The 27,543-nt window shown below is 37.2% G+C and overlaps 1 protein-coding gene across 6 annotated transcripts; it reads left to right on the forward strand.

Annotated features, from left to right (window-relative positions):
• On the forward strand, positions 1-27,456 carry DCUN1D2 (defective in cullin neddylation 1 domain containing 2). Of its 6 annotated transcripts, none has more exons than XM_075725598.1 (7): positions 1-57; positions 2,591-2,807; positions 5,944-6,112; positions 8,779-8,909; positions 21,628-21,710; positions 24,129-24,225; positions 24,974-27,456. In XM_075725598.1, the coding sequence occupies exons 1-7, from the start codon at positions 55-57 to the stop codon at positions 25,051-25,053; spliced, it is 780 nt and encodes a 259-aa protein (XP_075581713.1). In that variant the 5' UTR covers positions 1-54; the 3' UTR covers positions 25,054-27,456. The 6 variants fall into 6 exon arrangements, 3 of the variants coding, with proteins under 3 accessions (XP_075581713.1, XP_075581730.1, XP_075581708.1); XM_075725615.1 differs by lacking the exon at positions 1-57 and adding an exon at positions 542-566; XR_012831834.1 differs by lacking the exons at positions 1-57; positions 24,129-24,225; positions 24,974-27,456 and adding exons at positions 677-1,032; positions 15,361-15,457; positions 16,715-16,794 and having other exon boundaries at positions 21,628-21,715.
• The last annotated feature ends 87 nt before the right edge of the window (positions 27,457-27,543 follow it).

Below are 27,543 nucleotides of genomic sequence, written 5' to 3' on the forward strand. Positions count from 1 at the left end.
CCTGCGCCACAGGCGGCGCCGGGCGGTGAAGTTGGTCGGAGCGCCGGTGATAAAATGGTAGGTTGTGGGAGCCGGGGGAGGGAGCCAGGGAGATGGAAGGGGGGGAACCCCAAACCCCCTCAACCCGCCCCGGCTACCGAGCCGGGCGCCCCCACGCTTTCCCGCCGCTCCCCTCCCTCAGCGCCGGCTCCCCTGCCCGGGGAGGGGGGGACGGTGCTAGGCGGGGAGGGGGACACACGGCCGGGGGGGGGGCAGGGACACCGTGCGGAGTCGCCGCTCCGCCGGGCCGGCAGCGGGGAAGGTCACCGGGGGCGGACGGGGGGGGGGGGGGGTGCTGGCCGGGCGGGGCGGGCGCCGCCGCGGGTATTTCGAGCGCCGGCGGCCCGGCGCGGCGCGTACCTTTCCCTTTTTTGGGCTTCGGGCTGGCGGGGCAGGTTGCCGGAGCCCCGTGTCCCTCGCTGCCGCCCCGCCTTCCGGCCCCGGGCGGGCCCGTTCCCCCGCCCCGGGAGGCGGCAGGTGCAGCGGCGGCAGGCGGCCGGGCCGCGCAGCCGGAGGCGGCGGGGAAGGTGCGGTGCAAATTTCCCCTTCCCGGGGCGGGGTGCGCAGGGCAGCGGGGAGGCAGTGGGGGCCGGCTCCGCCGGAGCGGGACCGCCGCGGTCGGAGCGGTGCCGGGAAAGGGGTCGTGTTGGGGCCTTCGCCTTTTCAAACTTCAGCGCTTCCTCGGGATTTGCGAGTGGCTGTCATGAGCGTTTTGATGAGGGCTGCTTCTTAAGGCGGCTTGATTCGGGTCCCGATGCGGAGCCCGCCTTTGGGCTCCCTTAGTGAGGGCCCACGCTAGAAACACGACTTCAGGCCTTCCCCCCCGCCCTGCAGCGATCGCAGAGGTGCCGGGGGGCATTAAACACCAACAGTAAAGGCTACAAGACATGGCAGAGTAGTAGATCGGATAGTCGAATGTGTTTCCTATCTCTGCTTTCTTCAAATAACACCGTGTTCCATTTTGAACCCGGAAAATATCCCAAAATGCCTGATGTAAGTAGACTTCTAAGAGGACGTGGGGTTGACTTTGGAATTGTTGTTGGAGACCTCTGTTTGGAAGTGATCGTCGCTAAGCTGGTTGCTGAGAAGAAGTTTATGTAACTGAGGAAGATCTTGGTGCAGGGAGACTCTCATAGTTAGACCTTGATGAAAATTGGGGAGGTTACACGCAGCTTGCAGTCAAAGGCTCGCTGAGTGTTTTCTTAACAAAATGCATTGCAGTTATTTTTGCAGCTCTTTCCCACTTTGCGTGTTTCTTCTTGTATAAAAAGAAACCTTATGTGTTTCTTCTTACATAAAATCGAAAAATCTTGTAGGACAGACCAAAGTCCTTATCTTGTTTCCATGATGTGTTTCTTGTCTCAGGACCATTTGTAGTCATGATGTCACCATCCATATGTGTGCAAGAGATAAGTAAACTGAAAGATGGTCCTATGTTTACAGCTTACTGCTCACTGAATCAGGATTCAGTTTTTCCTCCTGATATTTAAGAGACCAGTAAATTTTCTGTTATACCTGATGATTTAAGCAGTAGTGAGGAACTTAGACAAATTTCTCAGCATAACTGTTGGCCCAGAACATGTATTAAGTATGGTTTAACAAAATTGGAACGTATCAGAATATAATAAACACCAGAGTGTGATTTAAGCTATCTCCTTATTCTTCCAGCTTCATGTAAAGAACAATGTAGAGCTACGTTAATAGCAAATTTGCTTCCTATATTTGCTCCCTTGTTCCCACCTCTTGGATTTTCCAGAAGTATAGGGATGGTTTGTAGGTACGGTTGCTGCAACTAACTGCCATTAAGAGAAACATCTTACTGGTTCCTGTATACCACTGTAATAGGCAGCTTTGTTGTTTTAACATATTAATAGTATAAACATCTTTTTCAGAGTTAAAGTTTTGGACCATATTTATAGCAGCTTTATAGTCTTACTGTAACATTCAGCAAATCTCTGACATGTCTGCTTTACCTATTTTCTTTTTGTCTTATGTCCTCTCTTGGCAATGGTTTCTAACATAAAAATGTGAGAAATGCTTCTGCTCACTTAAAATGATCAAACTTTGCATTGTTCATTGTTGCTAGGAAAATATGAGGAAAACTGTTGAGCAGTTTTTCTCTGTTTATGAAAGACTTACACAGAATATGAGAATCTATAAGTTGTGCCTTTGTAATTTCTTGTTTGTATAACCACTAGGCATATTTTCAGAAGATTACCATATTGTTACATCATGAAACTTGTGTTTACTGCTGTTACAGAATAGAAAAACTTGTGCATATGCGAGCAATAAAGCAGAAATACAAATTAATTACTGCCAGAATATGTGCTGCTAAATATGTATATATAGATGCTGTCATTTCAATTTTCAGAAGAAAATGCTGTCTTTTTAACTACAGAAGAACAAGGCTTTGTCTTCCTGTAATTCTGAAGTGAAAGTTGTCATCAACAAGAAAACTAAAACCTTTTAAAAATAGGCGTTAGTAGTAGAATGCTGAAACAAACTTCTGGATTAGCTTCATTGGCTTTCCTGCTTCTTTTGCATCCCAAAGCATAAGCTTAAATCGTCTCAGAAGGACAAGGTCCGCCAGTTTATGGCATTTACCCAGGCTGGTGAAAGGACTGCTATATACTGCTTAATGCAGAATGAATGGAAACTAGAAGTGGCAACAGACAACTACTTCCAGAACCCAGACTTGTACTACAAAGAATCCATGAAAAATTCAGTAGACAGGAAGAAATTAGAACAATTGTATAATCGATACAAAGGTAAGGCTTGTTTTCTTTATTGTGAGTTTTGGTTTTTTCCTAATTATTTTGTTTGGGTGGTATTTTTGCTTTTCCCTCTGCCATTCTTAAGGAAAGATTGCTAGCTTTTTGCTTCTTGCTCTGTGTTTGTGGTAGTGAGATAAGAATTAAAAAGGTTTTAAATGCTCTAATTGTTCAGTACACAACTTCTGTAGATATTCCTGTAGAGTTTAAAGTAAATTCACAATAGGAAATTAGACCTATCATGAGGAAGTAGTGTCAGCTACATATGGTGGAGAGTGAAGCTTGCTATGCAACTTATTTGACTTATTGCCAGTGGCTGCTATTAAGTATATGTACAATGCACTTTGTGGCAAAATAATAGATATGAATCTTATACTAATATTTGGGGGATTTAATTTTGTTCAAAGACAGTAGTATTTCTATACATTAAAATCAAAAACATTTCAGATAATGTTACAGCTAGGAGTCTGACAAAACAGTCAAATAAGAAAACTCAAAAACTAGTCATGGAAACTCCATCCTTAATTTATTCTTTGTGCTGGCATATTACAGCAAAAGTGATGTGCCTGTTCAGAGAGGCTTGGAGGGAAAATCACAGGGACACGGATTAAAGGCAGAGTTGTTTCTTTTCCATTTATTTTTATTTTACAGCATTGTTAAGAAGAACAGAAAAAATAAAAGGAAAAGATAGTCATGTAAATATAAGAATGTACGTGATCCAGGTAACAGTGCTTTCTGAAATATGGCCACCTGACATGAATGTGTGCATTGTTCATCACGTTAGAGCAGAGTCAGCTGGAATCATTACCAGCCCCTGCTGAGATCCATGCATCTCATGTTTTGAAAAATGAACTCGTAGCAATTACTCAACTATGATTTTATGTACTTTTCTAATTGCAGTATCTGACATGCTTTGTATACACTTTATCCTGTTCTTATGATACTGTTTCCATCTTTTTTTGTTACTCTTTATAGAACGTGTTTTAAACATAGACATTCTTTAATTATGTGGTAATGAATTGCATAGGGACAAAAAAATCAGCAACACTATAGCATTTCCTTTGTGAAAAAAAAATCTTAACTAAAGAATCACTTTTTTATTTGTTTTTTATATATATAAATAGATATATAACATATATATACACATATCTAAATCTTTTGCTTGCTCCTTGTCTTGGAGATTGGTGGGTCAGAAATGTAAACAAATTAATAAATGCCACTAGGAATATCCAAAATGAAAAAAAAAAATCACAAGTGTTATTTATTATTCATAATTTTCTAGCAGTGGCAAACCGTACCGCTTGGCTTTTGTGAAAGAAAGTCTAGTCACTTTTATGTCCGTGTCTTGGTTAGCAGCACACCTTTGCACTTCTGGCACTTCAACGCTTAAGTAAAGTTGTAAACTTGAACAAAACCTTCACAAGATTAGAGAAAAAACAGTAAAAGGTTTGGTTAAGCACCTTTCCATTTTTCATATGTAGCTTAAACCCGAGTCATTGGCCTTGCAACAACAAGGAATTCTTTTGTCCTACAGGGCCTATAGAATACTACATACATTGCACTGTCTTTGAGATCTGAGATGAGAGGTCTTTCATCTTCTGTGCTGTCTGTGTGTTAGTTTTCTTATCTGTTATCCAGCAGCTGTATCAAAACAACAATTTCATTTTTGTTCCTACTTACCTGGATGACGTGAAACATGATAAGGATGAAACAGTCCTTGTTGAAAGCCATTAGAATTTTTCCACTGATTTCAACACTAGTGCACTTTTTGCCTTCGGTCCTCCAATTACTCCCCAAATATACAAGAAATGTATTTTACATGTCTTAGAACTAGATCTGGCATGTAGTAGAATAGATATGTTTACTTGTTATTCCTGCTTAAAGGTCCCTGAATTACACCACGGGTGTAATTCTTTGTTTAATGGACATAAATCTTTGTTTGCTAAATTAACTTCCTCTCTGCATTTCTTCCACTGTATTGGCTGGAAAAGTGGAAGAGAGCTTAGCTTAACAATGTCCCCCACTCCCCCCACCCCACCCCCCCCCCCACCCACCCCCCCCAAAAAAAAAAAAGGAAGTAAGTTTTCTTTAGACTTGATTTTTTTAAAATTTTTTTATCAACTCATTGGATAAGGACTTAAAAAATAGCATGATTGAAAATCTTACCAGTTTAAGGAGTTCATCTGAGGTTTACTTGAAGGATACTTTTCTACATGTCCCAGTTTACAATACTGAAATGCCTTCCTATCAGAGGCTGGGAAAGACAGTTTTGTAGTTTGTAAACTGTCAAGCTTTGAAAACTAAAGGTGTTACTTCGTTTTAGTTCCACCCCCCAGTTATTTAAGTTTACATCCAGGGGGTTTTGTGTGTTTGGGTTTTTTTTGAGAGAGAATTTTGTTACGGTTACAGAATTGTTACAATGACATCTTCCCTGACATAGGTATTTATGAGGTGTGGTTCTGACATCCAAAAAGGTAGTAAACTTAGTACTGCTGAAACACAGTATTTCCGAAGTTGTATTGTTTAGCTTAAGACCCTGTAATGCTAAGGCATTGTTTGAGCAATGTTTTGGTGATTTCCCTGACTTATAATTAAGAAACAAAATATGTCTGAGTTAATTGTGGTCTTTAAACGGTTACAGTGGATTATCATATATCCCTATCGGGGGAAAAAAAAAAATCTGTGTGCTCACTTGGTAGGTGTGTTTTTGTTGGTTTTTTGTTTGTTTCTGTTTTTCTTTTAAAGTTTGATACATGCTAACCAATAAATATATTGTACATTTTGATGTCTTTATCAGCCTTACTGTTTTTAGATGTAGTCAGGCATCTCCTCAGTTAATTCAGATCTTTCGGAGAGCATTGTGGAGAGAAGACAAAACTTTCATTGACGTTAGCTGCTGAATTTAGGAAAAAGTTGCAAACCAATTTCTAGGGAAGTTTGCAGAACACTTCATCTATTTACAGATACTCTTCAAGGTACTTCTAAAATTAACTAGATTTCAAGTGAAGACATTGTGAAGCTTATGAAAAAATGAAAACCTGTGTTATGCAGTATATCAAAGCTGTGCAGATGATTATTTGTAAATATTTTTTGTAAATAATTACAATTCTCCTCTCTATTTTTTGAACTGCAGACCCACAAGATGAAAATAAAATTGGGATTGATGGGATTCAACAGTTCTGTGATGATTTAAGCCTGGACCCAGCCAGTATCAGTGTTCTGGTTGTAGCATGGAAGTTCAGGGCAGCTACTCAATGTGAATTCAGTAGAAAGGAATTTGTTGATGGCATGACAGAGTTGGGGTAAGTATCCATTTCTGCATAGTTCAAAATGTAAGGCCTGAGCTCAGTTTGCCTTTAGAACATTTTTAATTGAATTAAGTGTGAGGCTTCAAAAAGCTGGTAAGACTGCTGCCAAGCTTAACAGGTGCTAAATGCCTGTAGTGTCCTGTCTTTCTTAAATTGGTGCTTTACTGTAAAGTCTTAACAATGACCGCAGTAAGGGTGAAGCAAAATAATTCCTACCTGTACAGCAAGGAAAACAGGCAAATACGCTGATCTTTTAATGTAATTCCTATAAATGCATGGTTGTGTTAAGGTTTTGAGCTGAACCATGGACTGTTAAAAGCTGGAACTCACCGATGTATGAAGGAAAAAAAAGTTCAGTCAGTATTCAAGCAGAAAAGAACCTTCAGTTCTTTCCCTTTAGCTTATCACCACCAAATGCAACTTTTTTTCTTTTCACCAGTTTTACAAACCGTCATTTTCTCTTATTGTGTTACATGCTGGATACTTCATTTGCACAGGTTATCTATAAGAAATTGAAATAAAAACAAGGGTGTTGGTAGTAGAAAAGGTTGTTTAGTCTGACTGTGATGTAAGTGCTAAAAACTTTTTTCCTTCCTGGATTATGGAGCTGTTCTGCATAATAGACTTTGAGGTTAAACCACGTTGACTCTGTTTAGCAATAAAATCAAGTATTTATCACCATAAAATAATACTTTGTGTATAACTTTTCCTTGGAAGAGATGCAGTATTTCTAATACATAGAGGTGTCAATTTTTTTTTTTTTTTAAACAGATTGCGTTAGATAGGTGGACAATTACAGTTTATTACTTGTGCATATTTTTTGTAGCTAAATAATTTTGTTTGGTCTTAGAAAGGCACCTTATCAATACCTTTCTACAATAGACCAATGTCCCCCAAATGTGGTGGTTGTTTCTTGAGCAGGGGTCCTAGCAGTCTGTTGTTACTGACCTCATCAGTTATTGACTACTTTCTAAGCTTTCCTTTTTAGGTAAGGGTATTGAGAAATTGTGATGAAATAAGTTTTGATATCATCTGAAGTGCACTGCTCTATTTTGTCCCTTTGGGTAGAGACTGTAAGAATAATTATGATTTTCTAGCCATGGACAGCAATCAAATGCTCATGCTGTTATATTAAAAGCTGCCAGCATTATTTGCTATGACTGATGAAAAAGGTTTTGCTAAGCCACCTATGGCTTCTGGCTTGGATTTTGTTTCGTAACTTCATTGTTACATTGCTCCTATGTCCTCATGACTGTCTCCTGATACAGTTCTACAGAGGTCTGTGCTTTTTATCTCTTTCTGCTCAGCACACATTATTGTGTTCTTGGAGCATAATCTGATCATACCTGCTTGCCACTGGTATAGTGCTTATTGAGAATTTGGAATGATTTTGTTACATATTGGAGGTGCAGTTTCTGTGGTTTTTAGCATTGAACATCGGTGAAGATTGGAATGAAAAGACATTCCCTGAGGCTTAGTTCATAGAGCACCTTTAGGATACTCATGGGAAGGTGTGATATTTCTCCCTATTGTTAACTAGATCAAGTCTTCATGAAACTGAAGTTCTCAGTTGAAGACTGTTGGCAGAATTCTTTATCTTTTCTCTGCCAGGTACTGCTGGAGGCCAGAAAGGTAATTATTTTTATCTGTACCATGCAAGACAGTTAAAACTGCATCTGCATTTTATGGATTTTGCTGTAGTTATCCATCCTTTAATAAAATTATTCTTGAATCTTTAGAATAAATACAAACATTTAGCTACTGAGAACTTTGACATGCAAGATATTAGTTATGATAGCTGCTTCTTTGAAACCTGTTTCCTTCGCTTTGAGTTTCTAGGTACAATTCAAAATACTGGTACTATCCTTATAAACCTTGAATATTCATTTGATTCCTTGGAGTGAGGGAAACTCTTTTTCTTTTAAAATTGCATCTTGTCAGCTCAGGTGCTTTCACTGAAAATGCTCCAGTGTTGTGTTATTAAGGGATGTGTTTCTGTTAGAATCTCAGTAACTTGATTCTATCTCAGCTTACCTGTGCCAGGCTGTTAAAACAGTTTTTCAGCCTTCAGGCTATTGTCAAAGGCTCATTCCCCCCGCCCCCACCCCCTAGGTTTTATCAGCAGGTGTTCTATGGTGGGGAGAGGATGACCGCAAATAATAGTTGGTTTTGTTGGAAAGTCCTCTAATGTTAAGGTTAACTGTAAACATAGTATGCAGCTCTTCATTTAGGTAGTGCAGGGAATAAGTAATGTCTATCTAGATTAAAGCAAAAACCCACACCCTTGTGTTGCAACAGCTATAAAAGGGGAAAGGATAGCAGGTTTCAGTGAGGTTTATATGTTATTTAAGAACAGAATAACATCTATTGTTTGAGTTCATAAACTCATGAAGAGACTGAGAAAAGTTAAACCACTGAATCTTTTTGGGTTGTGTACTTAATGGATGCCTATATATAATGTTCCACTTAAAATCGTTTCATAAAGACATATGGGTGTTTATATTTTTAAGAATGCTATCCAGAAAGATGCTCTGTTTTTATCTTAACTACTGTTATTTTGCTCTGAAACTAAACCTTAAAAAATAAAAAAAAGAGAAGGGGAAAAAAAAAAGAAAAAGAAATCTTAAATATTTACAAATAATGTAACTTCTTTTGAACAGGTGTGACACCACAGAAAAACTAAAAGCTCTATTGCCGAGACTGGAACAAGAGCTAAAGGATCCAACAAAGTTCAAAGATTTTTATCAGTTTACTTTTAACTTTGCTAAAAACCCTGGACAAAAAGGTCTAGGTAAGTAGAAAAAAATTGAGAAAATAACTACAGACAGTGAAGTCAATTCCAAATACTTCCAGTAATACAGTTTTGTCATTGTTGATTGTAAATTCATTGTTGATTTATTTCACTGACTCTTCCTCTTTCCCATATTCTTTCAATTAATCTCTTCTTTAATGTCCCCGTGGTACAGATAATTTAATGGGGTTTTCTGCTAGTATTGACATTCTCTCTCCTCTTATCAAAGGAAGTTCCTGCAGTTCTTACAGACCTCTCAGAATTTTTTTTTTTTTTTTAAAGACTGAGCTAGTGAGCTCCTTGTGTTTTCCATTGTGTTCAGAACAACTGAAACAAGATGTCCATATTGGCTTAAAAAGGGGGAGAAAATTCTGGGCAAAATCTTCTAAGAATTATTCTAAAAAGTTCTTTGAAGAATTTTTAATTCTAGCTCACAGTTTTTATGTAAAGTTTAGAAAAATAATATTATGGACTTGGTTCGAAGCTAGTGAATAGAAATAGGCGTACAGTTTATAAAGTATTAAATTACTACTCTTTATAAAGTTTGAGATTTGTCCCAATCCAGGCCTTGTATTGCTGTAGTAAAATGGATACGTGATTTAAATTCCAATGTTTTATTCTCTTCAAATCAAAAACATCTATAGTTTGTGAATAGATTAAAAAAATTGTAAGATGAAATCTGATATCCTTTCAAATTCATGTCCACTTACAAAAGACACTGTGCAGGAAGGAATGAAACTGTTTTGTGTGCAGAATAGCTCCGTACCATCATCACTGTTCTGCTTGTGCTGTGGGTTAGAGGAAGTGGTTGGGTTTTTTTTACTATAGCCACTTTAACTCTGTGTCTACATTACTTGGCAAGCACGTTAATAAATACTTTTTCTCAAAAATTGTTGGAAGAATAGTGAGGTGGAGGAGCAGAATATTGATTTAGACCTCAACCAGAGGCATCTGTTCCACATTCTTTCTTGGGAATTACTTTGAGTAATAGCTCTTGTCTTTCCCAGTGTCTTTTTTTTTTTTTTTTCCTCTTTTTTAAACTGTGGACAACTATTAGCCAGTTTCCATTTTTCTTTATTTTTTGCAGCAATTTCATTTTTTGTTACATGTGTCACTTTTTCATGGGTCGCATGCCACCTTTCCAGACACAAAAATGTAATAGTCTTGTAGTGGTTCTATGAGGCTGGTTGGAATTCACATCCCTTAGTAGTTATTAATTTTCTTGCCTCTCTTCATTAAAAAGCCTGGTACTTTCAAATTGTGGAAAAGGTAAGTCAGTTACAGCTGAGGCTGGAATTTATGGGATACCTAAAGAAATATTACAAATGGCTTCCTGTTTTAATTGGATCAGTTCCAACATGAAACTCATGTACTTGGGAAATACGTCTCAAAAGCTTTTCACCTAAGCCTGTACAAAGAGAGGAGGAGGGAAGGCAGCCCAACCCAGATTATGGACCTGAATGTACTGTTTATTTGACATGAGGAGGAACAAGGGAACTTACTGTTTTCCATTACTTCTGTTTATTTGTTTTCCATTACTTCTGTTTATTTGGTATGGAGGCTCTTTCATTTGTAATTCTGTCTTCTGTGTTGTGCAAGAATGGTACTTGGTACTTTTTGGCAATAAAACACCTAAGTGCCTTCTAGCACTGAGAGTTGAAGTATTAGCAGAAGAAAGAAGTGCAAAAATTAAAGTTAAGCTTAAAATAAACTGTAGAAAGAGTTGTTTGGAACTGTTGCTGATTTCAAGAATTTTAGTAATTCTGGTAATGCTGTTTCTTAATTACAAGTAGTGCTTAGTTCTTACCTGGCAGTATTTTGGTGACATTTTTCATCACACTTTTTTCTGGTTTTGCTAAGATGATTCTAGATATTAAATAAATATAAGCAGGCGCCACTGCTCTTATTTCAGTGGAGATATACCATATTTCTGTCTGATGTGAATTTGGGTCACTATAGGTCGAGTAGAAAGAGAGTGCTGAGCTAGCATATTGACTAATACGATGTTTTTGAGTGAGTGAGCTCAGTGATAGCTTATCCAAATAAAAATTAACACTGTATAGGTTTGGAGTTGCAATCTTTTCAGGGAATGCTGTTATATTCAGTGGAGCAGAGAGATGGAGGAAAAAAATAAGTTTAGAGGTTGGTGTTCATAACGTACTGCTTCCTCCTGTGATTATTCGAAGAGTTATGTTTGTTCTCTTTCAGCAAAAAAGTGTTCAGCAAGGAAAAAAATTCAGTCAGTTATCTTATAGGAGTGTCTGTATGAGCTGGGAATTCTAGTTGCTTCAGCTACTTTTACTATAGGCTTAGGTATTTTTTATTTTGCATCCTCTTTGTATACACTATGTATTTTCTCCTACAATGAGAAACTGTCCATCTTCCCTCCCTCTCTCCACAACTGATGTAGAGGTGTTTGGTATTTGTGTCCCGATGACCGTGTGCCCTATTGTCAAGGAGTCGTGGGAATTTCTCATCCATGTACAAAGTCTATTTCTCTCTTACTTAGTTTGGAGCCTTGGCTCAGGATGCTTTTATGAATTCAGTCAGGATAGTTAAACAGAGTTTATCATTAGGTTTGTTACCAAATGAGCTGGTATAAATCTCTGCCTCGCTCTGTCTAGGTCATCTTAAGGTGTTGACCTCCCATTCTTCCCCACGTGCACGTTAAATGACATGCTGTGCTACCTAAGTATAAGATGCTGCTAAGCTACTGCCATAGCTGCTTGCCTCAAAATGTTTCTGGTGACATGCTCCCATGATAGTGCTTGCCTACTCGTTCTCATATGTTCACATTTGAATTATGACTTGAAGACTAAGAGGTCAGTAAGTTTATGTCAAGTAGGGATATAAGTGAATGGTTTTAATTAATGAAGTGGAAATAATCAAAGGAATTCTTCCCTACCTTTCATTACAAAATATTTTAATGTGATTTTTCTGGTGTGTGAATTATCCAGTGCTTCCTCTTATTACACTCAGAGCTTAAATCGCCAAGTCTGGTAGCTGTTCCACTCGTTTAGGGGAGTGATGCGTAGGCTAAAAGAATATTGCTTGATATACACATGACCTATGAATACGCCTATTTGAAAACTAAGCAAGTTTGACATAGTGCCAGTGACAAATGGGAAATTCTTATTCTTAGCAGATTGTTAATAAAAACTTTTTGTAAAAAGAAGGCATAATTAAAATCGTCCTTCTGTTGGATCCTTCAGGCTAAGTGCTAATGCATCTATTTTTAATAGAAATAACTCTTGAGAATAGAGCTAACCAGAAAAATGTCTGTGATTGGCAAAGAAGACCCATTTATGCAATTATTTATCATGTTTATTACCTTAACATATTGAAACCATAAGAAATTACTGAAATACCTCTAAAATGTCCAAACAGCGATGCTTTGGTTATGAGTCATGTTCATCTCTCTATCAGTATTTACTATGTTTCAGATTACTTTTTTTTTTTTAATTTATTTCTGCTGGTTTAAGAAGTGATAAGCAGAAGTTATTACTTTATTTTTTGCCCCATCTTCTCTGAAGAACATCAGGAAATACAGTGATTCATGGGTTCCTTTTTAATACGCCAGGTGGTCTTCAAATTTAAAAGATAAAGAAACACTTATATAGTCTATTCCCTCATGCCAGATAGGGTCAACGTCTACCAAAACCATTCCTCTCAGATGTTTTTCTAACCAAATGTTCAGGGGTATGCTAGCAATATATAATAACTTGCCTTTTCAGTTTCAGTAGTTATCAGCAAGATTTGAGATCTGATCGGCAGCAGTCCTTTGGCTGAAAAAGTTCAGGAGCCACTGCCTTCACACAATATAATCTTAAATTTTCGATGGTAGTTTTCATACATCTATGTCCATGCTTGCTCAAACATGTTGTTAGATTTTTTTTTTCTTTCTCTAGCATATAACTCAAATCTCTGTTCCTGAATTCTTCAGTTCAATACTTACTCATCCAAATATGCAGAATACATGTTTCCTTAGAATTAGTAACAACTTTTTACGTATTTGGCAACTATGTATCTGTATTCCCTTAGTCTCTAGACTGAGTAAAACGGACTAGCCTGATAAATCTTATCTTCGAACTCTGTGATACTGGATTTGTATCTTCCAACTCTCTTTTCCTTTACAATCCAATTGATCTAACTTTCTCTTGTCTTGTAGTACCCAAACAAGCTAGATATCTTCAATGTGCCTTAGATATTTTGCTCCTTGTTTTACATTCCATTATTAACTTTGCTTGTGTTTATAACACTGAGATTGTCTGCAGTTTGTGATCTATTATATTATTGGGTTTCTGAAGAAATGCACCCAGTTAATTCTGATCTTGTATTTCTGCAGTCGATTATTCCCACTAGCTATATGACTTTGCACTTCTCTAATGAAATCTTTCTTATTTATTTCCAAGTGGCTTTCCAATTTTTCAAAATTATTTGGACTTCTAATCCTGTCTCTACCATGCTACGCTTTTTTCAGGCTTCGTATAAATTGCAGATTTAATAACAGTTTTCTTTGTTCTATCATCTGAGTTACTTTAAGTATTGGACAGTGTTAGATACAGGACTGACCCCCATGCACAAGTTACTTTCTGCCAGTTTGGCAGATAACCACTGAGGTTCTTCTAGAACCTCCTTTGAATTCTGTGAAGTCTCAAAGAGGTAGGTAGCAATATGAGGTTGCTTCAGCATACTGAGATGAATTTCACCATGTCTAGCTTCACTTCAGGCGCCAGTGCTTTCAGACTGAATTTCTAACAGTTGTTTCTGAGATTACTGTCAGTTTTCATTGAACCTTTTTGCCCGGAGCATATCTTTAAAAAAATCTTTGTGTATCCCAAACATTCCTCTTTCGGGAGGTATCAGCAGGATGCATAGTATCTTTTTATTACACCAGCTGCCACTTGTACAGGAGGAAGTGGGAAGGCACAGAAGTCCTTCTTAGAAGTTTTTTTGGTGGTAAAAGAATTTTGGTGATACCTGACACAGTCATCTTCATGATGCAGTGGATTTTGCTCCAGGAAGGCGGTCAAGGGGAGGTATGTGTGTGCAGTTTTGTGTTTTATTTATTTTTAGAACAGCCTATCTTCCATTGCTTTTCAATTTCTTCTTATTCTACAGTTCGCATCAAAACCAATGCGAGAGATTCTGCCTTCATGTAATTTGATGGGAAGAATCCTCTCCAATAAATTAAGTTACATCTATTCTGTCATTCCCCAAAACAGGCACAGAGTTCAGTACACCGATACTCACTCCTAGAAATAGGACTGCCTTTTATAGGAGTCTCTCTTCCACAGTTTGTGTGGTGATACCAGGGAATTTTTATTTCTCTTTATATCTGCAGGACTTCTGTCTCTATAGTCTCATCCAATTTGAATGTTTCCATTTACTTTTATTAGCTTAGTACTGTCAAGTAGTATGCTTGAGTCTGGACACATGCTGTTTAAAGAAGTAAAAGTAGTACCAGTCCCCCTAGGTGATAGTTCCTGTAAGTAGTGAGATGCAGGAGGCAAAAGCATGTTGCATAAAATCTACCATGATTTTCTTTAAGCAGAAAATGATGTTCTGATTAATTTTACTCAGGACCCAACTGTCAAATGTCTTTCAAATACATCTGAATAGCTTTGGTTATTATCTAAGAAAAAGATGGCTGCTTAAAACTGTTAAGACTATTGTTCTACAAGTGGTGGACAGAATTCAGGAAAAAAGATAGCAAGGTTTCAACACAGCCATCTCAATGGCTGCATATTGGACCTCGCAGGCATAATATTTAGATATATTAAACTTCTGAGCGTTTTGTATATATTTTGAGATAGTATAAAAGGTGCAGTTTATTAAGGTCTGGTTTGCCAGGAGACTTTTACAAGCAATTATTATGGATAACTGTGATTCTGTCTGTTTAATCTGCTCTCTCGTGTTCTCGCTACTATATATAGTAAAATAAATCTTTTTGCATGGTGCAGATTTGGAGAGGTTTATCTCACCTTCTACTCCCAAGTTTTAGCTTTTTCTACTGCAGTCTGAGTGAATTTTTGCATACTAGATCTTGGTTGATAAGTGTACTAAAGAATAGGATTGTAGATCTTTTGTCATGTTGTATACAGAGTGGATGAGATTTCTGAGGACACTGTTCGAGCTCAAAACAAGGCCTTAGCTCCATCTTTCTTTTTTTTTTTTTTTTTTTTTTTTTTTTTTTTTTTTGAACCTGATACTTACTGTGAGTCTCTTAATTGGTCTCCCTTTGAGCCCCAACAAGACATGTTCAGGAGATTCCTCATGCTCAGGAGTTTACTACGGTTTGTTTTGGCACCATGGAGGAACTTAATGCATTCTTTCATGGTCTTCGACTTTCAACATGGAAACAAAAAGCAGATTTGGTCCTTCATCACTCCTTTGTGGTCCCTTCGCCTGCTCGCTGGCTCAAAAGGTTGTGCTTCCTTCTCTCTGCCAGCTTCCTGGGATCAAGCAAGAGATGATACATGAGGAGGGCATTCAGACTTGAATCAAATATTACCTCAAGACCAGAAGAATGACTATCTTTGCATCCGGTATGTGGACTTCAAGGAGGTTGCGTCTTCTATGAGCAGATGAGTATAATGTGCTCTTTTTAATTGAAGCAACATCAACTTTGGCTTTCATCATAGCAGTATCTCAAGATTCTTTGAAGAAACACTTAGACGTTAGGGAAGGATATCTTTCCCCACACCCCCTCCCCCCCAACTAGCTGTCAAGATTTCCTCCACTTTCAGTGAAGTAGACTGATCCATTTGCAGGGTGTTTGTAGGAGAGAGTGGATGGAAGAAGTTGAGGGAGTTCAAGAAATGAATTTCATGTTTACTTTGGAAGAGGTCTGTGAATGCTGTATTTTAGGTGTTTCAGTGGCCTTGGTCTGTGTGTATGGTCCTTGCTTTATTTTTGTTTACATTTTTCTTTCTGAAAATGCCAGCAGTTTAAGAGAAGCTTAGTATATAGAACAGGCTGCTCTGATCAAAAAAGGCCAATAGTAGCAGCAAAAGCGTGGCATAACTGCCAGTTCTAGTAATGCCTCATTGATTCTTTTACTCATGTTTGGTTCTTATTTGGGAAATGTACATCCAGTCAACTTTAAGTCATCTCTTGTAGTTTATCTGAATTGTACATGGAGAGATTTGCAGAGATGGAAGCATTTTGAAACTGTTTACAATCAGGTTCGTTAGGCTGCACTTAAATTGTCGTTTAGATAGCTATCTTCTACCAAGCCTAGCTCATATTCAGAAGTGGTTTATCTGCTTTTGTGCAATTGATGCTCAAGATAACAAACATGAAAGGTTCTGCATGGAATCAGCCTGCTTCAGCATGGCAGATGCTGAGCTAGAGTTAGTAAGCACAGTCAGACCCGGCCCGGTTCTTGCAGAGCTCTTCTGAAATCCATATGCTGTGCTTCACCAATCCTCCCTGTCCACCACAGGGACTTAACTCTGACACTGTGCATTATATGTCCCCTAACGTACAGCACTGGGAAGCTCTTTGCTTATGGCTTTGCAGGGATGAGTGGATCCAGCTCAGCTGGATCTTGAGTTTAGCCACTTGCAGTCTTTTGATACAGACTTAACTGTTTTTCCTCTTCTCTCATCCTTCTGTGGGGGAGCTCTTAATTGTGGATAAGGGCTATTTTGCTCTAAACTTTTGGCAATTTGGTGAGGTGTTTTTAGGTTGAATCCTGATGGTATTTTTCTTGTTATTTTGCTGTGTGGATTTTACTTGTTTGTAGAAGAATAAAACGTTCTGATCAGGAAAGAAACTAATTCTTGTGTCCATGTTCTTAGTAATTTGGAGGCCAAAGAAGACTCTTAAAATCATTCAGAGCTGAGGAAACAAGGAATCAAGTAACTCACTACTGAATCTTGCAAGTAATCGTCTGATGTTTGTTGGTCAGGTAGTGTGATAGTTCAATTGTTGAGACAGATTGACATCAGTTTCCACTGTTCCCACATCTGTACCAGTTTTGGCACAGTGTCCAGGAATGTTACTGAAACAAAATAATTTTGTGCAATGTGGTTTTTGTTTTAGCTTTACAGAAGTATGATATTTGCCTGTGATCACAGTGGGAAAACAAGAAGAGATCAAAGAATATCAACCAAATGATACTTTCGGGCAAATTATAAGACTATAAAGAAAACATCTGAAGTTCAGTCCCTTGCAGAGCCTACATATATTTTTACAAGGCAATTGAATGATGAAATAGATTTCTGTGTCTTGCACCTGTCCAGGCTAATTTTTTATGCAGCGTGGGGAACAGGAGGGTTTGGCTACTCTTCTGTTTTCAAAGCTATTGAGTGAGTTTTGGTTAAAGCATTGGGGAGAGAAAGCCTCAAACAAAGGGGCTCTTGGCTCTGAAATTTTCATTTCCAAAACCTCCTCACCCCTGCCCCTTATTAACTGGTCTTATAAAAGTAGCTTTTTCCTCCTACAAGCTTTGTTACATTCTCTACTAATTTGTTGGTTTGTGTCTGTAGATGGACTGGGTAAGGCTGATGCATTCTGTTACTTTGAAAAAAAAAAAAAAATGCTGCCCATGTAGTTTGAGAGAGTACTGTTTGAATAAAACTCATTGGTGAGCACTGATGCTTATACCAAACTGCCCAAAGTCTCTCATAGAGATGACATATAAAGTAGCAAAACTTTACAATATTGATATGAAGATTAAACATAAATAAAGGAAGAAAAAGGCATTACTGGGACAATCAGTTAACCTCAAAAGATGAAATTAAAGTTAATTATTTGTTTCCAAGCTCTAAAACATGATAGAGTCTACCATCATAATGTACAGAACCTAGTTAATATGCTAACTAGGGATTATGAGGGCAACAGTGGCTAATATTAAAGTATTCTTACAAATAACTTAAAGATTTTAAAATGTCATTAGGAGGCCAATGTAATGCCTTTAGCCTTTTTTTCTTTTAAGTTATGTCAGTAATTTAGGTGAGTTAGTTTTAATATTCTGACAGCTTCAAACATGACTGCATGAACAGCTCTGTTGGTAGGGCAGTCTGAGAGCTGGAAAGCTCTGTTTGGCAGAGGATGACAAGTGAGTGCTGCAGTCCCAGAGTGCTGTTTTGGCACAGCAGGTCTAAATGAACTTCATTTCATGTTCCTCATAAATCCTACTCTCCAGCCAATTCCTTGCTATCTGTTGATTTATCTTTATGTTTTCTCACTTCCTTGATTACTTGTGTGCAATGACTTCATTGCCCTTGTCCAAAATCATAGCAAAGGGATGAGGAACTTAATTTGATTTTTTTTTTTAATTCATGCAAGAATCTAATAATGATTTTTTGTTGTTGTTAACAAGATAAGTATTTGATCAAATCTTGAAAGTAGACACAGGCTGCCTAACTGATAATGTATTTTTCTCCTTCTGCATTAATTATGCTAATCCGTTATCACTTCAAGCTTTCTGTTCAATCAGGGTAGAAGAAGCTGGGGGTTTTTAAAAACAATTTTAGAATGAGGCTTTAATGTTTCAGAATAGGTCATACCGCATGCAAAATGCTTTACTTCTGATTGTGAAAAGCTGATTATTAAAACATTCTTTTACTAACCTTTTCCTCCATCTTGAACTTGTTTTACTTAAATATTGTATATCTTTTTTTAGTTTTAGTTTTAATAGTTTTGTAATGGTAATTGGTATCACTTTTAGGTGACTCAGTTCTTAGGGTTTTACTACAGAAAACTTTATAGATGCTGTATGTAGCCACAACTAGACTAGATATCCAGAAAGCTGGATATCTAGATATTGAAGCTTTGTTTCAGTGTATGCAAAAACTTTGGACTATAAAGCCAGTATACTGAAGGGGCTGCATGACATAAAACACTCGCTAGATATTGACAGTGGAAAATATTTTGGGGTGAAGGGAAAGCTCAAACTATTGTATAATATACAGTATGTGATGTAGTATTGTTATGATGTTCTTTAAACATTAACTGTTCAGCAATTTTATGGTTTGGATATGAACATGGATGTTTGCAATGAAGTCTCTTCTAAACTGGTCCTTGCTTAGGCATTAGTTTCCAGCGATTCATGCATCTGTCTTTTCCTTTCCTTTTATAAAACTTGCATTATTAGTCTGTGATGTGGGAAGCATACTTTTTGGTACAAAACCAGAATATTTTTGTAATTGTAGTTTGATTTTATTTTATTTGTAATGATGCCTTTATATCTATGCAGCATTGAAATAGGTATTCCTAAGACTGCCTAAGAAACCCATGCCTTGCAAAAGTGTCTTCCTGTGGGGATGCAGAATTCCCATGGCATAAGGCCTTTTTTTTTAAAAAAAAAAAAAAAAAAATCTTTTAGTGCTGCACTAATTGTAGCAGATACCCAAACTCCACAGCATTACTGTTTATTGATACTACTATCATCAGCATCTTGATGTAGAACTGGAACTCTGTGTAACTAGGTCTTCCCTTTAAAGCAGAAAAATGTTCTTTTCTGTCCTCCAGTGCTAAGTTTTTCAACCTAGGCAGGGAATTGTCTTCAAACAAAAGTGTAGCCATATCCCCTGAGAACATAGCACACCTGAAGGCCTAGTTTTCTCAAATACAAAGATTGCATGAACTGGCACCACTACCAAAAGTGATAGTGCCATCTAGTCATTTTGCTTAAATATCTCTCGTGTTGGTTCATGAGTTTGTGTGATTGCAGGAAACCATATGAGGAAGATTTACGTTCTTTATTTTTTTCATTTGAGCTAATTTTAACCAAGATCGGTTGACTTCCCTCCATGTGCTTAATGGGTAGAGCAGCTACAGCGTGGACCCATTTTGGCCACTACAGAGCAGCATCCTCAGCAGGATATGCTTTTGTTGTACGTTATAGCAAATAATTCCTGTATCTTTGTGCAAGATAATCAATTTGCGCACACATGTACTGTATCCCTCGAGTATCAACTTAATAATTAAGGTAGCATTTCACATGCATTGTGTTAAATACAATTTTGCAATAATCAAGTGCAATTTTGCAATAATCACCTTAACATAATACTAAATTTGACACATACCCAAATAAACCAAGGAAGTGTGGCCTCTTCTTCCCCTTTTAACATTTTGTGGCATCTTTAACCATCTTTGTTTCTTTGCCCGTACCTTCTTCCTTTTTCCAGGGAATATTTCATCAGAAGTATAAAAACTCTTCTGCTATTAAAGTGTTTTTCTTCAAAGTGCATTTTGCTTAATGTTGTCATATGGTAGATTTGCCAGGTGGCTTGGAAAGGTTGAGCCTTCATAATGAAGCCTGAGTGAATGGGATCAAAGCCAGTCACTTCACTGTGAAGTTTAGAAACCTTTAATTCAAGTTTCTTCCTTCCCCTTTTCTTTTGCTTTTCATTTGGGATAACAGATATGAATAATTAATCTGCATATCCAAACAGCACGTAAATGCTGTTAGCTCTTCTGTTTTGCTTATTTTCTGTGAAAAGTGAGCATGGTGGCAAAGACAGGAACGACTGAAGGAAGTTTATTAGGGCATAAAGCAAGTTCTGTACTGACAAGCACTCTGATCATAGTAAAACAAACACAAGCAGCCCTGTCTCTGTATAGCTAGGTACAGACATACTGCGTTTCTCAACATCTTAACTATTGCACTTCGTCTGGGCCCCAGCCCTCTGTGTTACAGACTCTAGGGAACTGGCTCTGTTAAAATCTGGAACATCTCTTTCAGACTTGAAATTTGATTTCAGGTAACAGAGTGTCCTTTGGTTTGTAATGTGATATGTACAGTTTCAAATACCACGCTCCTTTCTTGTAGGTGGAGGTCAAGCTTCCATCTTATCTGCTATGACAATACTTTCTATTAAGTTTCATATTTTGTTTATACTTACTTAACACTGAAAGTACAAACTGAGATATTTTTGTAGTTTAAGAAAGGCTGTGCTTTATTTTGTGGTTGCACAGCAGTATGCATACATATAGTACTCCTACCTGTGGAAGCAAGCACAGAAGTCATTAGTTATTGTAAGTTGCTGAGAATGAAAACAGGCCTTCAAGAAAACATCCTTTCTACCCTTATGCTGCATCTAATATTGCTCCTACCTGTCGGCTTGAATGTGTGGCAGTGCTGCGTCCTCCTGTTGGTATGCGTCAGCTGAGCTCTGCTTTTCAGATCAGTGGTCGTGGTGCAGAATAAGGGCTGCTTTCTTGGTCTTACATTTTCAGTATTGGGTGCAGGTGTTTGCTAAATGATTCCAGAAGAAGAGAATTATTGCTGTAAGGGGTGCTGTAGGATTATCATGCCCCAGACAAATCTTTTTTTTTATCCCCTCATGTCCTTAAATTCTCTTTGAAGTCAAGTGTGTCTAAAATGTGATAAATTAACAGGAATTGGCACCTGCAGACTTAAATGTCTGTGTTTCTATCAATATTTGCTATGTTTGTGTGTTTTTGTAGTTTTTGGTTGGTTTTTTTTTGTTTTTAGACAGAGTTATTGATAACTATTTTGTTCTGTTTCTGTAGATTGAAAGTAGCTTTAATCCAGCACCGCTGGATGGTGACAAAAAGATTTTAGTCTTTATGACTGCGATGTTCAATATGCAGTTTATACCATTACTGCTTGTCTTCCTCCTTTTGGGTCAGTGAGAGTGAAAACAGTTCCTTATAATTTTTGTATCATTAATTTTTTAACCATAAGAATTTCATTGCATATAATGTGCTGTAATATTACGTGTTGCTTTGTCTCTTGCAGATCTAGAAATGGCAATTGCATATTGGAATTTAGTCTTGTCGGGAAGGTTTAAATTTCTAGATCTTTGGAATAAATTTTTGTTGGTAAGTACGTACCGCATTCCTTCCTGACTATCTTAGTCCACAGTAGTCTGGCTTGTAGGTTGTGTGCTTACAATAAAGAAAAAGACAGGATGTCTGAATACTCCCTTTATCAGTTTTCAGAAAGGAAAACGTTCATAAAATAGTCTTAAATCAAGCCAAATTAAATCTCTTTACAATTTTCTAGTTGAGAAGAATGCAAAAAGATGTAGCAAAGCGATAGAGCATTCTGCTTCCTTGATCATGTATCCTCCTACTTACGAAAGCTTCTGCATGAAATGAAGTTATGATTGTAGATTGAACCTATGTTGTCTTTATTCTCAAGACAGCTGTGATTATTGTCAACCATGTATTTTACTGTGCTCTGCCTTTTGTGGTATTAATGCATCAACTCAAGTCTTTTTTAAATGTCAATTCTGTTATGACTGACTTAACCTGAGAGACTTTTCTTTTACCTGAAAGTTCTTGTCTGAGTAATTATTTTGACTCATTTTTTAGATAATAGTTGTGAACTCATCTTGACAGTTTTCTATTACCAGTGCAATTCTGTGGGCAGTGGAGTAAAGATGCATAAATTAAACTTTAGAAATAGAAAAATATTCTTATTAAAGATCTGATTCATTCATCCATGTTTCTACATTTGCATTTCTATGCACTAATTAAAAAAACACCTTATGTTACATAATGTATAATTTATCTTGGGGGGGGGTCCATTTATATTTTTATCTGTAGTTCAGGAGAATTAAAAAGTCTTTCTGCATTTTGTCTCATAATCACTAATGCTTAATAGGGAAAGTGTATACTTTTTGCAATATTTTCTGAAGATTTTTTCTAAATTTTTGGACAGTATATTTATTTTAATCACTGAATGATGTACCAGTTTCATCAAGAGAACTTGTGAAAACAATTCACGTTTTAACTGCCTTAATACACTTAACACATCCAAATTCAGATCTATAGATGTAACTGAAGAAAAGTCCTAACGTTTTTCTCCCATGTGGCTATGTGATCAAGTTTTTTACAACAGACAGTTCTGCAGATCTCTACTTCAAGCAGTAGTCCAGATGATCTGGTATAAAGTGTCTTTACTTTGCTACAAATATTTAACCTGAATGTTTACTTTAGAAGAAATATTTAGATTAAAAAAATTCAACCTAAGAAGCAACTTAGGACTCTTTGGGGGGGGTGGTGTGACACAACACAGTGTTTGTGTTTTGTTTTAAGGAACATTTTCCAGAAGGGATGTTTGTTTGTCATGCAGTCAAGATAAGACATTTGGCTTGAGTGAGAGGACATGTTTGCTGTTGTGTTGGTCATCAACCTCATTTTGATCAAGTTCCAGATTTTTGAAATGCAGTTTGTTCTTCTCAATACTTTAGAGTATTACTGCTTTAAAAAAAAACACCAAACAAACCAACAAACAAAAAAACCTCCACCCCACAACACAGAACCAAAAACACAAATACAAAAAAACCCAACTCTTCACCGATCAAGTCTTTTCATGCAGTTGCAACTTTTTGCTGCAAACCAGAAGTAGGTGTTGAAGTTTAATTCCCTGTTAATCACCCCTGCTATCTTCGGGTAACATAGCAGTATCAGCAGATGAAGGGAGGTGTGAGTGGTCTGACTTGATCCTACAGCTCACAACTGCTTAGTAGTTGTGTTTCCCCACACACCCTCTCTTCTTGGGGAGTACTGACTTTAAAAGCTGCGAGAATGCTGACTGGGACTGAAGTTTTTTGGAGTGCTGCTCAAGCTGGCCAGGGTGGCAACTAGTACTTGGGAATGGGGTGATGGAGAAAGAGTATACTTGAAATCAGACAAGGAGGTGGTAGTGGAGAATAGGACAGACTGGGAAAAAGGAGACTGGACAGAAGTGGGAGCAAATGCAGGTAGTGCATTATGGTAAAGGAGAAAATAGCTGAAGAGAGGCTGAGATGACGGATCTGGAAGAGAATCTGGGAGTAAGTGACAAGAGTGTAGGTGCAGCTATAACCAACAGGTTGGGAGAGAGACTGGGCAAGCATAAATAAAAAGGGATAAGGAAAAAAGGGCTCAAATTGAAGTGGCAGTATGCAAACTCATGGCTGCACAGTTTCAGAACCTGGAATGGATCCCATTAAGTAGAAGTATAAAGTGCATTTAGCTTGCTCTTTTCCATAACAAGGTAGGAACACATACCCTAAAAGCAGAATGGAAGAATTAAACAATTATCAAAGACTTCTTCAACTTTTTTGCCTTGTTTAGTTGGAATTTATTTTGTATCTTTCTTTGGAAGCTCTGAGCTTTATTTAGAAAAAAAAAAAAAGAAGAAGAAGAAATACTTGTAAAGCATGTATTTCTGTATATGTCAATATAAAATACTACTGTGGAATTTGAAAATAGTTGGGATTGAACAGTAACATTTTTCCTCCTTTATAGGAACATCATAAAAGATCAATTCCAAAAGATACCTGGAATCTTTTGTTAGACTTTGGAAATATGATTGCAGATGATATGTCCAACTATGATGAAGAAGGTAAGCGGTACTTGAATATCTTCAAAATTGGTACAGTAGAATTAAAATACTGCTATAAACAAACAACAGAGCATGCTGCTACCTTCTGTCTTAATTTGTTTACCCTTAGAGGTTTAGCTGCAAATATAGTGTCATACTTGTTGCCAAAACAGTAATAAGAAGGTTAACTAGTTTGTTGTAATATGTAAATAGAAGCAAAGATACTGTCACACCATGATACAGCACATGCTATTTGAACCTGTTATGCTCCAAGAGTCCCAGTGAAACTGTATTTTTTGTACAAAAGTGCTGCTAACTGCAAAGAAATATGTAATTTTTCTACTTGCAAGAATGTCAACATGAGCATTTTTTTTTTTTTAACTAATGTAAAAGCAATTACACTCTGTTACTAATCCTACACTCTATTACTAATGGGATGACCATGTACAGAAATATTTCCTAAGTTATGAATGGGTCTAATAGGAATGCCGTGATTTTGCTATCAGCTAACACTTATAAACTTTGTAGTGTGGATTATGCTTTAAATACATTCTGTTTGTACTAAGAACTATTGCTGCAAGAAGAGACTCAAATGTTTAATTTATTAGTTCTGTGCTTTTTTTTCAAGTGTTTATCATGTCATGCATATTTAAAGCCAGACTAGGCCAGAAATGTCAAAGTGAGCTTCTGATCCTTTGTATCTAGAGACTACACCAATTTGTTGCTAATAATGATACATTAATTTCTGAATTACTTGACTTTTCTTTAGGAGCGTGGCCTGTTCTTATAGATGATTTTGTGGAGTATGCACGACCAGTAGTCACAGGAGGAAAACGTAAAACTTCCTAACAGAAAACTTCTCAATGTGAATTAAACGTGCGCTCTGAACTGCATTAGGTAATGAAGATTTGTTGCCTGATAACTGTGCACATCGTTGCTGGTTTCAGTGGTCATGATGACATTCTGCAGACAAAACTGAAATTCTTCCTTTCTGCCTAAAGAAAATGATGGCTGACTTGTGGGCACTTCAAGAACAAACTCGGAAGATAGTCCAGGCTGTTTGTAGGCTATTGGCTTCAATTATTGTACTGGTTGTATCATATAGGATGTAGATTTTTGCATGATTTTATACTTCAGAGAAGTTTAACTAGAGGCCATTTTATTACAGTTTTGACAGCACAGCATGCGATTCAGTTCATGATCCAAAGTGAACACCAGCAGTTACATAAATAAAACTGTATTATATTGTACTTATATTAAAAGCAGTATTTGTGGTATATAAATTAAATCCCTAAATAAAACTTATGCAGTATGTTGTATTTTTATAAAAGCTAGTTCTGTGGATCTGTCCTAATATAGAATTGTAACAAAACAAAAAAACACTTATGCTTTTTTTTACTTGTTGCCAAAATTTTAAATTTGTATTTTTAAGTCTTAGATGTATAGATTGATTACATCCAGCCTTTTGTTTTCTCCCAGTGAGATTAACTTCCTCATTATTCTTCTTGAAGTGCTTGGATATGTAACAGTAGCGTTGCTGAGGAAGGGCTGCTGCTCCATGCTATGTTGCAACTCCAGCTTTTTTTAATTAACCATTTTAAAGTAGACATTAAACAACCAAAGATGCTTTTATAATTCATGTTTGATTATCATAATTCAGTTAGTCTTCAATTATGTGTTTTATTTACTTTATTTTAAATAATGAACTGGTGGAATATAACTTTTAGTTTTATTCGTAGCCTGAAACATATCGTAAATTCTAGCTAAATGCAACATAGTTATAAATGCAATTCCTGGTACTTTTCACAGAAAATAAATGTGAGTAAGCCCAAAGACTTAACTAGTTGGCTTCCACTTTGGAGAAATAGTTAGGGTTAAGGAGACTTTACATTAATGATGATAAGCATTCATGCCTCTGGATGTATTGTGCATTCAGTAACGTTTATTTCAGGGGAAAAAAAAAAAAAAGAGTAAATTAATGCAGTATCGTTGATCTCAAGGCTAGTGGAATTGGACTAGTTTTCACCAAATCTGAATTTATTCAGTCATTTGGTTCTCCCCTTTCACCAGCTATTGATTATGAAGGGTACAGAGGTCAGTCTCGTCTTTCCCAACAGTGTCTTCCAATGCCTAAGCACAAAAAAGTTTTACCAGAAACTATTTAACATGTCTTCACACAGGGCTCTTTTAAATGCTACCTCATCAAAATGAGTATGTCATAGCCACTGTAAAAGTATGTTAAAACAAAGAGTTGCTAAAGAGTATGTACAGCTATGATCAATATATTTTCTGTAATCAGAGCTGAATAGATGCAAGAATTTTGGAGAAAATAATGCATTAAGTTATATAATTTATCTGTTTGGATCACATCAGATCATTTAAGTATTGCATGACAGCATACTATTTTATTTTGTAGTTGTGAGGGTATAAAAGCTTACAATATTCTCTTAAACTCTAATATTTAGAGTTTCACATAAGCAGTCAGCTTTCATTTACGTCAATGCAGCCTGCAAGAACAAATGTACGTGCTGAGTACAGAAAGATTACCTTCATTCTTCCACTTGACAGAATTTCAGTTGTGCATGACGTTTCAAAAGCAGGGTTAGGACAAATTTGGAAAAAAAGAAAAAAGCAACCTTTCTGTTAATAAGAATATAGCAGGCAAGTTACAAATGCCCTGTGAGTGATTTATACTGGTCATCTTTTTACCCCGGGGGGTATCTGTAAATGTGGGATCCTGCATGGCAGCCACCAGGTGTCAGTGTCTCAGTCTTCAGCTGCCTCTCACTTTTGCGTAGAGTTAGGGAGCAATATTAAACCAAATTATTCCTTTCTGACTACATGTTTTTAGAGGGGCATTTGTGTACATAAGTCCAGGTATTCTACAGAACTCAATGGAGATTTAAAAACAGTATCATGCTCTTTTTAAAGCATTTGATTTACCTACTCTTCCTTCCCAAAACAAGCCATTTCTATCTCTGTCCTGTAGGCTTTGGAGAGTGTGTAACATCTCGTAACATCAAGTGCATTTATCCAGCCCAAAGCGGTAGAATGCTTGTTATTCACACAGTTGCCACTTAAAATATATAGCTATAATATAACTGACCAGAAGTAATTTAATCTATTAGTATGTGATGTAACTGAATAGTTTCATAGCATTAGAGCTTGTGAAACATTTGTTCATGCTGAGAACTCCCTCAGGTCAACCTGATGAATCTTTTACCTTTTAAAATAAATAGAGCATAAAAAATGCTTGTGGGTTGGGGTTTTTTGCCTTGTTAATCTGAGGAAGTAGGAAGGTGCTTAGCACAGTATTCAGTTTCTATATATACACACTTA

This window comes from Pelecanus crispus, chromosome 1 (genome assembly GCF_030463565.1).
Source record: "Pelecanus crispus isolate bPelCri1 chromosome 1, bPelCri1.pri, whole genome shotgun sequence".
NCBI classification, from domain to species: Eukaryota; Metazoa; Chordata; class Aves; order Pelecaniformes; family Pelecanidae; genus Pelecanus; species Pelecanus crispus.